The sequence below is a fragment of the Tursiops truncatus genome, chromosome 3 (assembly GCF_011762595.2).
Source record: "Tursiops truncatus isolate mTurTru1 chromosome 3, mTurTru1.mat.Y, whole genome shotgun sequence".
NCBI lineage: Eukaryota > Metazoa > Chordata > Mammalia > Artiodactyla > Delphinidae > Tursiops > Tursiops truncatus.
This window is the reverse complement of record NC_047036.1, coordinates 97,661,966-97,675,263: the sequence shown is the minus strand read 5'-3', so window position 1 is coordinate 97,675,263 and position 13,298 is coordinate 97,661,966. Positions and strand designations below refer to the sequence as shown.

Here is a 13,298-nt window from a genome sequence, read left to right as displayed (position 1 = left end):
GGGACCCACAATCTAAAGAAAGGTTTTAGAGTTTTCCTTATTGGAAGGTAGTCAGGGAGATGTTACACAGGAACTTAGGGTTTATTTTTTTCATAATACCTCAGCCTTTTCCATTAAAGTCAGAATTCAAGCTTTCTTTATTCTCAAAATATTGTCCTTTACTCAGCAAAGACTTTCAAAATTATTCCACTGACCTAGAGTTGCCTCTGGATACTATAAGTGCTGACAATGTACATTTTTTGATAAGGTAATAAAACAATTTTTTAATAAAAATAATTCAATATTCTCCCATTTACATTTTCATGGCTCATGGATTTTGGATTCTTTTAGAGCTGGGACTGTAGTTAACCATATAAAATTTTAAAAATCAGCAAATACTCTTTATTCCTACCACAGGTATCTCAGCACTTTTTAACTTATCAAAGTACTTCTCACTTTGATTCAAGTAACTAATGGACTGTATTTATTGCTATGTTTCTTGAAGAATGCAATCCAGTGTGTTATATGGAAATAGGTTATGCTTAATTTATGTTTAAGAATATCTCAAAATACATAAAAACTCATCAACAGTGGTTATCTTCTGGGAAGGAAGACTAGGGTGGAATAGAGGTAAAAGGAGGATTTTACTTTACACTTCCTGTACAGATGGCATTTATCATGTGCAAATATTATTTTTAACTTTTTTCCCAGTAATATTCTAAGGTTCCACTTTAAATGCCCCCAACTGTGACCACTTGGTTTTTAAACTCACAGAAAATATTTACTAAAATGATAAACACTTCAGTCTTCAAATTCATAGATAAACCCAGGTATTCTAGATCTTTCAGTCTGTTTCATAGTACCTATTTGACTACAGTGATAAGTTTCTTAATTCTTCCAGTTATAATTTCTACATACTTCTGCCCTATTTCTGAAATGGCTCCAAAGATCAAGTACAAAACACATTGGTTTCGTTTGAACAACTATACAATAATTATAAAATACTACTCTGAGGTGTTAACCTCTTTGTTATGTATTAGCTCAAATCTCAGATATCAAATACAGAATCTCAATGACTTATCAAGATCTAAAATTACAGACCAAATCACAGACTTAAGAAGCAAACAAGTAAATAAAAACTTCTTTTTCTATAATCAGTGAGCTGGCTAAAATGAAAAGTTAGCTAAGAAAGTCACCTACAATTTTTTACTTATTAAAAAAGTAAAAGTATAACTTATTGGTTATAAAAATCAATCTACTCAATTTGAAAAACATTTTCTGAACAGTGCTTTATTACCCGTGGCTGGGTTGATGCTGGCTGCAATATGAAAGTGGCAAAGTGCATTGGCATGCAGTGGAGTGTTCCTGTGAACATGATGAGGATCTTGCTGATGTGGCAGGTATCCAGTATGTGCTACAAGTGCAAGTGATCTCCTCCGACCTCTACGAAAATGTTTCAGATTTACCTGTGAGAATAAAAACAAAGTCAAACAATGCAAAACAAAGTAAAACTAATGCCTGTATTGTCATAAGCATATATGTATAGGTTACATAATGATTGTTAGATAGTACATATATCCTATTTCAGATAAGTTTATATGTACAAATATCTTGCAGTATTTTTTTTGTTGTTTATTTATTTATTTATTTATTTTTTTTGCGGTACGCGGGCCTCTCACTGTTGTGGCCTCTCCTGTTGCGGAGCACAGGCTCTGGAAGCGCAGGCTCAGCGGCCATGGCTCACGGGCCCAGCCACTCCACAGCATGTGGGATCTTCCCGGACCGGGGCACGAACCCGTGTCCCCTGCATCGGCAGGCGGACTCTCAACCACTGCGCCACCAGGGAAGCCCTCTTGCAGTACTTTTGTACAGCAAAATTGAAACCTGGAATAAGCCTGGAACTTAAACTGCTTGACTCTTCTTTTAACCATCACACAATACTTTAAATTTTTATTTAATATTTTCTGAGAATTAATTTCCTAAACTTAAAAAAGTTTACAATGTGTGTGTGGAAAATGATGTCCCTATGTATACTGTTCTCTTCGTATCCTCAGTTTACTTCCTATGACCACAAAGCACTGAATAAAACTACCATGATACATTAGGATGATATTTCATAGTTTGCAAAGCACTTTCACAGAGATCATCTCATTTGACCCATAAAGCAGACAGTGCAAATATTGTTATTCTCATCTTTCATATGATAAAATAGTTTATAGAGAACACAAGGTCATCTAAAAGTGAAACAAAGGTCTTCAGATTCCTAGTCAAGGACTTCTTTCAACTATTACTACACATAACCATTCTATCAGTGGTTGAGTCTCTACACAATATATACTTAATGATATTCTGTGTCACTAGAATACTATCTAAATTTGAGAAATAGTGGTTCCATATTCATACAAAACATTCAAAGATAAATCATTTTTAGGTCACTTTCTTGTTTTCAATATTAAGAAAATAATAAGAAGAATCTGTGTTAACTAGTCTATGTTGAATTACCCCCAACACCAAAAACTGGCTTTTACTTTCCATACAATCTTAATTAGTGAGGTAAATAATTCAAGTTCTTGGAGATTTGGAAGATAACAAAGGTAGAACAGAATCTGATAAACTACTCTAATCATTCCTGTAATTATGACAGGACGAACACCCCAAGCTCTAAAGAAAGAAAAATAATAAATTATTTTTACAGTCAAATCTTTGCATTCTCAGATCTTAATTTACGTTATTTTAGCTAAGTCAAGTATAATCATCCTTTTGTTATCATCAGTTAACCTAAGGTTAACTTTTATAGGCAGTTTTATGCTAGGCAAAATCCTTAAGAAAACTTGTTGAACCCAAAAACACCCGAAAATCTTCTCAGAACTGTTTTCCTAAGACATATATGTTTTTTCATAACTATCCATGACTTTGAATATTAATTAAGATGAATGTTACAAAAAAGGCCATGTACGAAAGATTTTAAAACTTGTAGGAAATAACATCTAACAAAAACACTCACATCTAAAGCATTCTGAACTCGTTCTTTACTGGAAGCATTTCTCTTGAAGTTATTTGTTAAATTAATTGGTTCAGTCCAATGGCTGCAGTCACCTCCATAGAGCAAACAATCATTTGGTAAAAATGTCTCTACCCAAAGACGACATATGTTATCTTTGCAGCAAGTCAACAGTACATTACATACAGAAGCCCTAAGGAATAAAAAGATTTTAGAGGCAAAAGTATAAATTTCCCACAGTATCACATTCTACAATGTTTCTATAATTATTTAAATGCACACAACTAAGGTATCAATGAAGAAAATGTCAATATACATTTATGTAGTGTATTTAGTCAAAGCCATTACAACTGAGTTGGGTATTTGATTTCATCACAGCAAATGCTTGCTAACCTATTCTTTTCTGCCTGGAACTCAGTAGTTCCTGTTTCAGTAGTCTAAGATTCTTCTTACATCTAAAGAACAAAAATTGAAATCATACCATACTTGTTCAGTTAATAAACAAGGAAAAAACCTGACTTCTTCTATTAAAATTTTCTGATTTATTCAGTGGATGTTTATTTGAATTATTTCACAATGCTTCATTTTTACTTCCTGTAAAGGTACATGCACTTGTCACTAATAAGCTAAAGTAACCAGTACACTTACTCTTTCCTTGCCTAACATATGACAAAAGCAGTCAAGTGCAATAGAAAAATTCATGATTTTTTAGCCACCTCCTTCATTAGTCATTTTTGACTTTCAGTGAATTTACTGTCTTGCCACCCCACAAAATAATAACAAAACAATTACATATATGTTAATAAACCCCACAAGCATCAAGAGCTCAAAGGCTGAAACCCTATTAAGTAAGACTACCTTTCTACTGGATAACCCAGGAAATTAAAAAAAAAAAAAAATAGTTGCAATATCCTCTAACAGACACTTATTCAAACATATCTGATTAAAAGAGAACAATCAGTAAGTAGGTTTCTATCAAGTAACCCAGTAAGTTAAAGAAAAAAATTAAAATATTCCGTAGTAGTCACTTTTTAAAACAAACGTATCTACTTGATTTAAGAACAATAGCAAAGGGGAAGAAAAGGGAGAACAGCTTTCTTTGTCTTGGTAGCTCTCTCCTTCAGATTCCCTCCTCTGTTTTAACACCTCCCTCCCTTCCCCTCCCCCTCTGTGTATACTCCCCTACTTTTCTCCCCTTTCCATCTACTCTGGGCTTCTCTCCCTCTGCTTTCTCCTATAATTCTCTGCTTCTCACGTTCTCCAACCCACCCTCCGTTTCCACCTCTCCTACCTCTCACCGCTACCCCCTTCCTAGGGCCCCTCCTTCTTCTTACCTTTCCAAACCCTCTGTTTCTCCTTCCTTTCCCCAGCCTTATGCCTCTCCCTCCTCTTCCTCCTTCATTTTTCTCCCTCTTTTTCCCTCTATCTCCCTCTGACCTTTTCCTCCCCTCCTTCCCTCTCTTAGTTTCTCTCTAGTACATTTAAATACACACAAGCAGTAGCAATGAGATTAAAAATAAACAGAAACAGAAGAAAATACAAAAAGGCAATATGGAAGTTCAAGGTTCATAGTGCCAATCAGTAAATGGCAGAATGGGAAGGCTTATAAAGAAAGAGCAGAAGATAGGAGACTAGAGGCCTGAACAGACAGCAATCAGGAGAGGTACAGAACTTAGGCAAGACCAACAAAGCAAGCTAAAAAGTTGCAAAACTCAGAAGCATGGACAGGGCTTCGACCCCACGTGACTCTCTTCAGGATACCATGCCTTACAAATAATGCCACGCCTCACAAACAGCTGGCAGGTAATATAAGCATGGCATAGAAGAAATATCCAGATGTATTTGAGGCACTGCTCAGGCAATACCTCCCCCCTTCCTCACTTCATCAAGGTATCTTATTCTCTCTCCAATAAGCATATCATATTCAGGTGTAGCACTCTCCCTCCCAACCAAAAAAAAAAAAAAAAAATATATATATATATATATATATATATATATAAATGAATGACCTTATATGGGCAACCATGTGATGGGTAAGTGTCTGCAACAGCTGTCCTATCTTTTTTTTTTTAATTTTATTTTATTTAGCTGCCCTATGTTGATGCAACAAAAGGCTAAGATGCTTTTGAAACTAGTTATGTAGAACCAACTTTTGGACGTTTTAGGGGGATATAACCAGACCTCCTAACCTGTCCTACATACAACAATTTTTAACTTGTAAAGAAGTACATGCTCATTACAAACACTTCCCCATTCTTCTCTCTCAAGCCAGCAGGCCCTTTATATAAAGTATTACCATCTGGTTAAGCATCTTAATTTTAAGATTCCATATCAGAAAGGATAATGGTCTTTGATGGGATCTCTTTCATCCTCATGAGAAAGGGTCAGCCTTCCCACTATATATCTGCAGGCAGCTGGTGAAACAAAAATGAAAACTAAAAGAACTAAGGGAGATTAGCTGGTTCTTTAGTGAAATGGATCCAAAAATGAAATTCTGGAAACCTTGAAAAGATGCCGTAACTAACAGAAAAGTCTAGCTCTGTATCAGCTCCCTATGTTGCAGAATTTAGTTGATAAGAAATAAAATAAGCAGGGCAAAAAAAAAACCCTTAATATGCCTTTTTGCTGTCATTGGGCATTCGTAATGCCCCAGTTTAAGGTACTGCCTCTGTATCCACCGTGATCACTTTTGCCAACACTAAGTGAACTAGGTCAGGAGTAGATGTGACTGTCCTCTCTCAAAAGATAAAATATTTCACAAGCCTCATTTTTAGTATTCTGGTGGTCTAACTGGCTGCATATGAAAATACCTGGAATAGAAGAAGAAATCAGCCTCCGAAATAATGTAATCTTGTGATAGTTCTAAAAGGTTAACAGTTTGTGATGACAGCTATTTTTACTTTACATTTGTCATAGCTCATTCTATTCTAAACACGTTTTTATACGTGTGGGCAATGATCTCAGAGGTACTAGAGCAACAGTTCTCAAAGTGAAGCTGGAGTAAAGGTGCTTTTGCTAACAATACAGATTGCCCACACCACTCTCCCTTGGCCCAAAAACTGTGAAACATACTTCTAACAAAAGAACCATCACTGTACCTACAGTGTCCTACTCCTATGCTTTGTTAGACTGTAGGACTGAGGTAGGAAGAATGGTAACTACTGCACTCCAAAATAGCTCAAAAAAGTCTAGGTATAACAATGATGGATATATGCCATTATACACTTATCCAAACCCATCGAATGTACAACACCAAGAGTGAACCACAAAGTAAACTATGAACTTTAAGTGAAAATAATGTGTTGAAATAAGCATCAACTGTAACAAATGTATCACTCTGGTGGAGGATGTTGAAAATGGGGGAGGCTGTGCATATGTGGGGGACAGGATTATGTGAGAAATCTCTGTACCTTCCCTTCAGCTTTGCTGTGAATCTGAAACTGCTCTAAAAAACGTCTAAAATAATTTTTAAAAAATCTAGGTATACTCTGCTGGCTCAGAAGAGCAAAACTAAAGTCAACAAATGATCTAGGTATGCTACCATGGATCAGCTTAAGACATCTCAGATGACAAAAAGATAAGGGAAAACCTGTACTGATCCATAGTGTGGCCAAATTGAAAATGGCCATGTGGAACAAAAAGGATTTCTACCTATACTTAAGTAATACAATAGCTCTGTAACTTACTAAATATAGGCAAAAATTCAACAGGATTATCAAGTCTTGCAAGGACTACAGGAAAAAAGAAAAGTACTAACAGGTGTGTTTGTGCATGCATGTGTAGGTTAAACTAATAGTTTACGGCATCATAATGTATTAACCCATGCACTTCTCCTCAAAGATGCTGGGTGCAGTTAAAGAAATATTTGAGGCCTTATGGTATATGTTCTCAATAAAGCCTTTCTTTTTTTAATTAAAAAAAAAAAAAAAGGGAAACCAGAGGAGATATAGAAGGGACAAGATAAGGGAGTGAAATGTGAAAAAGTTGATGCAAATGGCAATTTGGAGAATGATTAAGAGATGAAAGAATTGGATACATAACATAGAGAAGAAAACGATGCACAACTCTGTCACTTAAAGATATCTGATCTAGAGGTAAATTATCCTTTCATATGGCTCTCCTCTTAACCGTCAACCATAGTTGACCGGTGGCCAGAGGTTTGCAGTCCAAGAACGATCTAGTATTACTTGAATCTTCATAGGCAAAAATCCTAAAGGAATGATTCTCAAAGTGAGAAAAGCAGTCAAAGTCACAAAGATGATGTTCTCTTAATACATGGGAAAAATGACTAATCCACTGACCTAGGCATATATTTGCTTGTTTTACGCCAGGAAAATCCATTTACAGCTCGAGGATGGGCCAGATATACAAAAGAAAAGTCAATTTCTCCTTGGGATTGTTTTTCTGAACTTTTATCTGGAGAGGTAACAGATGTCCGCCAGTTTTCTACATTATACCATACCTTTAAAAGACAGTCATCCTAAGGGGAAAAAAAAACAAAAAACATCCAGATCAGAATTAAATTAAAGGTTAAGTCAAATACCAAAAGTAAGATTTTTCTCCCCAATGAAAGGAACTTAGGGATGTGAAGAGGAGTTGGGCATGGAGAAATTAGGAAGAAAATCTCTGATTCTGATACTTTTCTACTAGCATTCCTTAACTGTTCTTTAAGAATTAATGTGTGTGGATGTGTGTATTTTGCAAGGGTTGGTTCAAGGAAAATGCTAGTTACCATTTGGTATGGAAAATAAAGTCATTTAGGAAAGACCTAAAGATGAAGTTAGGGCTTCACGTGCCCACTTAGCCAAATACCAAATAAGAAAGCATTACCATTAGCAGACTTCAAAAGACTGGTGATTTTTGAAAACACAGTTTTTATAAATTACCATGTGAATGTTCAAAGAAAATGTTGATGATAACTAGTTAGCAACTACTACTATGTAAAATATTCTAAGCACAATCAAAATTGCATCTCCTAATTTGAGAAGGAAAGCAAGAACAAGAGAGACTAGCACGTACCAGGTTCTGTTCTTAAGCTATTAATTGCATTCCCAAAGCTGACTGTAAAGTCAATTAGATTAAACAGCTCTACTTTTATCCTAAAAAAACCTCACTGAGGGTTTAAGGTATATCTCATATTCTTAGTCTGCAGGTTTTGAGCCATGGGAACAATAACTTCAGACTATTAGTTGTATGTAAAGTGCTCTGTGAACCAATGATTAAAAATAAAATAATTTCAAGGGAATACATTATTCTAAAATAAACAGGTAATAACAAAAAAAAGTTACAAATGTCCTTCTAGAAAGTCTGTAAATTCTTTTACTGTAAATACAGCCTAATATAGCTGTCAGCTAAAAGATAACATAAACAGTAGTTATAGTTGATTATTGACAGTATACTTCATCCATGACTCTGTGCCAGTCACTTTACATACACTGTCTAAACTAATCTGATGATCAACGACCTATGAGGTGGGTACTATCATCCTCAGTTTATACATGAGAAAACCAAGGCTCAAAGAGAGTAACTACTTGCCCAAGATCAAACAGTTGGTAAATGGCAAATTTATACCCAGATCTACCTTTGATCTACGTTGTTTCAATTATACCATACTGCCTTTAACACTATATTTAGCCAATTTTTGCTACTTAACATTTTTAACAGAAAATGTTTTCAACTTAATGAAGCCAGCTAATTTTTTTTGACATTTCAAACTATACCATAAACACAACTTGACAATAGTATTTTTACAAATTACCTTCCCAGCAGTGGCAAAAAATTCTCCATCTGGTGAAAACTTCATTAAATGAACTTGGGAAGCAGTTCTGTAAATTAAACAGACAAGAAATAATTTTCAAGGAAAATTAAATAAGAGAATGCAACATTACTTCTCTAAACTATATTCAGCAATTTGCTTCAAATAGAAAATTTTGTGATAAAACAAGTTTCACACTCGCTTATATCTCATAAATATAAAATAAATTAAAAAATAGAAAACTTAATATTAAATATAAAAATTATTTTTTATGTAAAAATATCCATGCATAAGAATCATGTAAGGAATGACTTGTCAGTCTTTTTTTTTTTTTTTTTTGCAGTACGCGGGCCTCTCACTGTTGTGGCCTCTCCCGTTGCGGAGCACAGGCTCCAGACGAGCAGGCTCAGCAGCCATAGCTCACAGGCCTAGCCGCTCCGCGGCTTGTGGGATCTTCCCGGACTGGGGCACGAACCCGTGTCCCCTGCATCGGAAGGCAGACTCTCAACCACTGCGCCACCAGGGAAGCCCTGACTTGTCAGTCTTCAAAGCTTAAGACAAAAGAGCCATAGGTCTCATTCCCTTAGGATGTGAGAAAGAAAGGTTTCATTTTTTAATCTGGAAACCTAATTTCCGGAGCCATAGATACTTATATTCCAGCATACATTTACAAGGACAGTAAATCAGTATTTTAAAATGAATTCTGCCTTAAGGCAGCATTTGCATAATTAAAGATTATGTATGGGTTAATGGGAGACTTGCAACTATCATGGATTCGGCCTTCCAAGTTCACCAACATACTTGGTACATAGTTGTCTTTTCTTCTCCAAGGAGCTTTGGCTCATTTCCCTTCATCACCTTCCCTTCTGGCTACCTGTATATACTAATCTCAAGACACTTCTCACTGTGATTGCTTTCCTTTTCTTTACCCAAGTTCATGCTTAGATAGATTCATCCTAAATTTATTTGTAAAGCAGGCCAAAGAGATATTTTGTCACATTTCATTCCAAATAAAAATAACTTTTTCCCCCTGATTTCTAAAAAATATTTGTTTGCTTATTTGTTTGTTTGGCTGTGCCGGGTCTTACTGCGGCACGCAGGATCTTCGTTGCTGCGTGCAGGATCTTTAGTTGTGGCACTCGGAATCTTTTAGTTGCGGCATGCGGGCTCCTAATAGCGGCATGTGGGATCTAGTTCCCCGACCAGGGATCGAACCCAGCTGCCCTGCATTGGGAGCGCAGAGTCTTAACCACTGGACCACCAGGGAAGTCCCTCCCCTGATTTTAAATGTTACAAATACGTAAGAGAAAATATTGATACAAATGGGTGAAAGGAAGAAAATAAAATCATCCATTACCACAACACTCATTCCCATGCAAAATCACTGTTAACATTTTAATACACTGACTTCCAGACCTCTTCCATATTCCCTCTCCATCTACTTTCTGTGGAAGGGTGTGGGGAAGGAGATGGAAACTGATGCCATATTTACAATCTGCTTTGTAATATTTATTTTAAAATATGTCATGAACATTAAGTAGTACAATGAACATTTTTGCACACACATTTTTATGCATCTGGTTAATCCTAAGGACATCTTTAAAACAAATAATTAAAAGTCTGGTCTCCATGATTGTGACCTTGTTGCCCCTACAGTCTTTTCTTAAAACAGTAGCTAAAGCAATTCTTTTAAAAGAGAATTACTGGGTTGGCCAGAAAGTTCGTTTGGTTTTAAGTAAAAATAAGAGACATTTTTCATTTTCACGAAGAACTTTATTGAACGTATTCACTAGCCGAACGAACTTTTTGGCCAATCCACTAGATCTCAACACACCCTCTGCTTAAAACCCCCAAGGCCTTCCCAACTCACTCAAAATAAAAGGCAAAAGCTTCACAATAACCTATAAGCTGACTCCTGACTCCCCTATTACTCCTCACTTTGTTCACTTTACTCCAGCCACAAGGTAACATACACTTTTACCTCAGAGCCTTGCACTAGTTCCCTCCTCCTACAACGTTCTTCACTAGAAGATCCACACACATAGCTTACTCACTCACTTCCTTCAGGTCTATACTCAAATGTCACCTCTACTCTTCTTCCCCCTACCCTACTTAATTATTCTCTATCGTACCTACTGGTCCTCTTCTAACAGGTATTAGCAGTGTTCTAAATGCACCACAAATGTATGATCAAACCCAACTTTGAAATGTATTCCAGTTAGTGTAATCTTCAGTTGATTCTAAAATAAAACTGGCATAGTTTCTAGTCCAAGGCTTTATTGCTTACTTAAATAACAAACCACCTCAAATAAACAATTAGTATGTCTAGTCCAAGTTCCCACTGTATAACTCTGATTATGATTTAACTTAATATCCTTCCCCTCTCCCAAATGCAAGAAATACATTTCAAATTCTCAGTTCAACCCAAGGAATCCCCTTACTAGATCTGCAGTGAAGGCACTATAGCACTTCTTTGTTCTTCTCTCCCCCATTAGCTCTTTCTAAAGAACTATCTTTGCAAAATCTTATTTCCTCTCTACATGTAAACCCTTTTTAACACCCATGATCTGGCTGAGGGGGTGCAAAATAACACAGAACCAGCTCCTTTGAAATCTCCTTTGTATATTCTATACATATAGGAGGTCTGCCTTACTCTGACTTTGGTATCTGATTTGTACCCTTTACTGCTTCATATGAAACTGACTCAGGGGACTTCCCGGGTGGCGCAGTAGTTAAGAATCCACCTGCCAGTGCAGGGGACACGGGTTCGAGCCCTGGTCTGGGAGGATCCCACACGCAACTAAGCCCGTGCACCACAACTGCTGAGCCTGTGCTCTAGAGCCTGCGAGCCACAACTACTGAAGCCTGCACGCCTAGAGCCCGTGCTCCGCAACAAGAGAAGCCACCACAATGAGAAGCCAGTGCACTGCAACGAAGACTAGCCCCCGCTCGCCGTAATTAGAGAAAGCCCGCACGCAGCAACGAAGACCCAACACAGCCAAAATTTTAAAAAATAAAATAAGAATTTTAAAAATATGTAAAACTGACTCAGGAAGAATGCCATTCCTAACATCCTGTCATACTGATTTATGGTGTATTGTCTATCTCCCCCTATGTGTTCACAGCTATATTCTAAGCGCTTTTACGACTGTCTGGAACATGATAAGCACTCAACAAATATTTGTTGAATGAATGAAAGAAACTTGGACTTGCTATCTAAAGGGCATAAGAAAAATTAAGCCTGTTGATTCATACTTCCAAATTGATCTCTAGAAAGATGATACCAATTGTATGCCCTTATTAAGAGTATATAAGAATACCTTTCCTCCACTCACTCGTAATAGGTATTATTCATTCTCTTCTTTATGATTTTGAGTGAAGTCAATCAACTCTTAATATGCTCATTACTCATATGTACTACTGTTTAAAATTTTTCTCAAAAAAAATTTCTCTTCATTGTCCATTTTTGTTTACTTTTGAGATATGTTATTTTCTAGTTAATTTTTAAGACCTCCTTTTAAAAAAGGCATTAACCCAAAATTGCACATATTTCCCAACAAGTTTTTGGTTCTTTTCCTTATGGTCTTTTTGCTTTACAGAAATTTTTTATTGATACACAAAACTATTAATTTTTTCCTTTTCTTTCCTTTCAGTTTCTACTTTTGGTGTCATACTTAGAAATTTTTTCCATAACTCTAAAATAGCACTTCTCATCCAACAGTGATAGAACACAAATGATAAATGTTAGCCCAATATGTAATTTTTAATTTCCTAGTAGTGACATTTAAAAAAGTTAAAGGAAACAGGTAAAATTAAGTATATTTTATTTAATCCAATATATCAAAAATATTATCATTTTAATGTGTGATCAATTAAAATTTAATAAGAGTTTTACATTTTTTTCTTTGTGCAAAGTTTTTGAAATCTAGTGTTCATTTCATACTTTTAGGACATCTCAGTTAAGTCTAGCCATATTTCAAGGGCTCAAGTGAAATGAGGCTATCATACTGGACATGGTAGTATTAAACTATGACAATTCACCGATATTTTCTTCTAAAATTTTTTCATTGTATAGATATTGCTTCTTCTTCCTTTGAAATTTATTTTGGTGCCAAGTATGAAAGAGATTCTAACGTCATTTTCTCCACCACAGAGCTAGCAAGTTGCCCCACTGATGTAAAATGCCACCTTATATACTGAATCTCCATGTATAATTGTGTCTAACCCTGGACCCTAATCTATCTGTTCCTGTATCAACAACAAACTGCTTGACCAGTTGTAGCTTTAGAATTCATTTTACTATACTGTATATCTTCATTCTTTTCTTCTTTCAGGATTTTCCTGATTTTCCCATATTTGTCCTTTTAAATAAAATTTGAACTATGCTCAAAAGTAGAAATTCCAATGAGATTTTGATAAGGATGATGTTCAACATACAGATTAGTCTGGGAAAAATATACTTCTTCACAATAGGAAAATTTCCATTCAAAATCATGACAGGTGTCTCTGTCTCCTTTTGTATAATTTAGCAAGTTCTTATTTAACTATCTTCATATAGGCCTA

The 13,298-nt window shown here is 35.8% G+C and overlaps 1 protein-coding gene across 5 annotated transcripts in view; it reads right to left on the bottom strand.

Annotated features, from left to right (window-relative positions):
• DMXL1 (Dmx like 1) overlaps window positions 1-13,298 on the bottom strand; it is a 259,666-nt gene that overhangs the window by 213,600 nt on the left and 32,768 nt on the right. For all 5 annotated transcript variants that reach the window (XM_033853102.2, XM_073802431.1, XM_073802432.1 and 2 more), the window contains exons 6-9: window positions 8,739-8,805; window positions 7,282-7,460; window positions 2,984-3,173; window positions 1,277-1,445 (exon numbers count right to left, since the gene is read on the bottom strand). In XM_033853102.2, coding sequence (XP_033708993.1) covers window positions 1,277-1,445; window positions 2,984-3,173; window positions 7,282-7,460; window positions 8,739-8,805 — 605 coding nt within the window. The remainder of the gene's footprint in view (window positions 1-1,276; window positions 1,446-2,983; window positions 3,174-7,281; window positions 7,461-8,738; window positions 8,806-13,298) is intronic.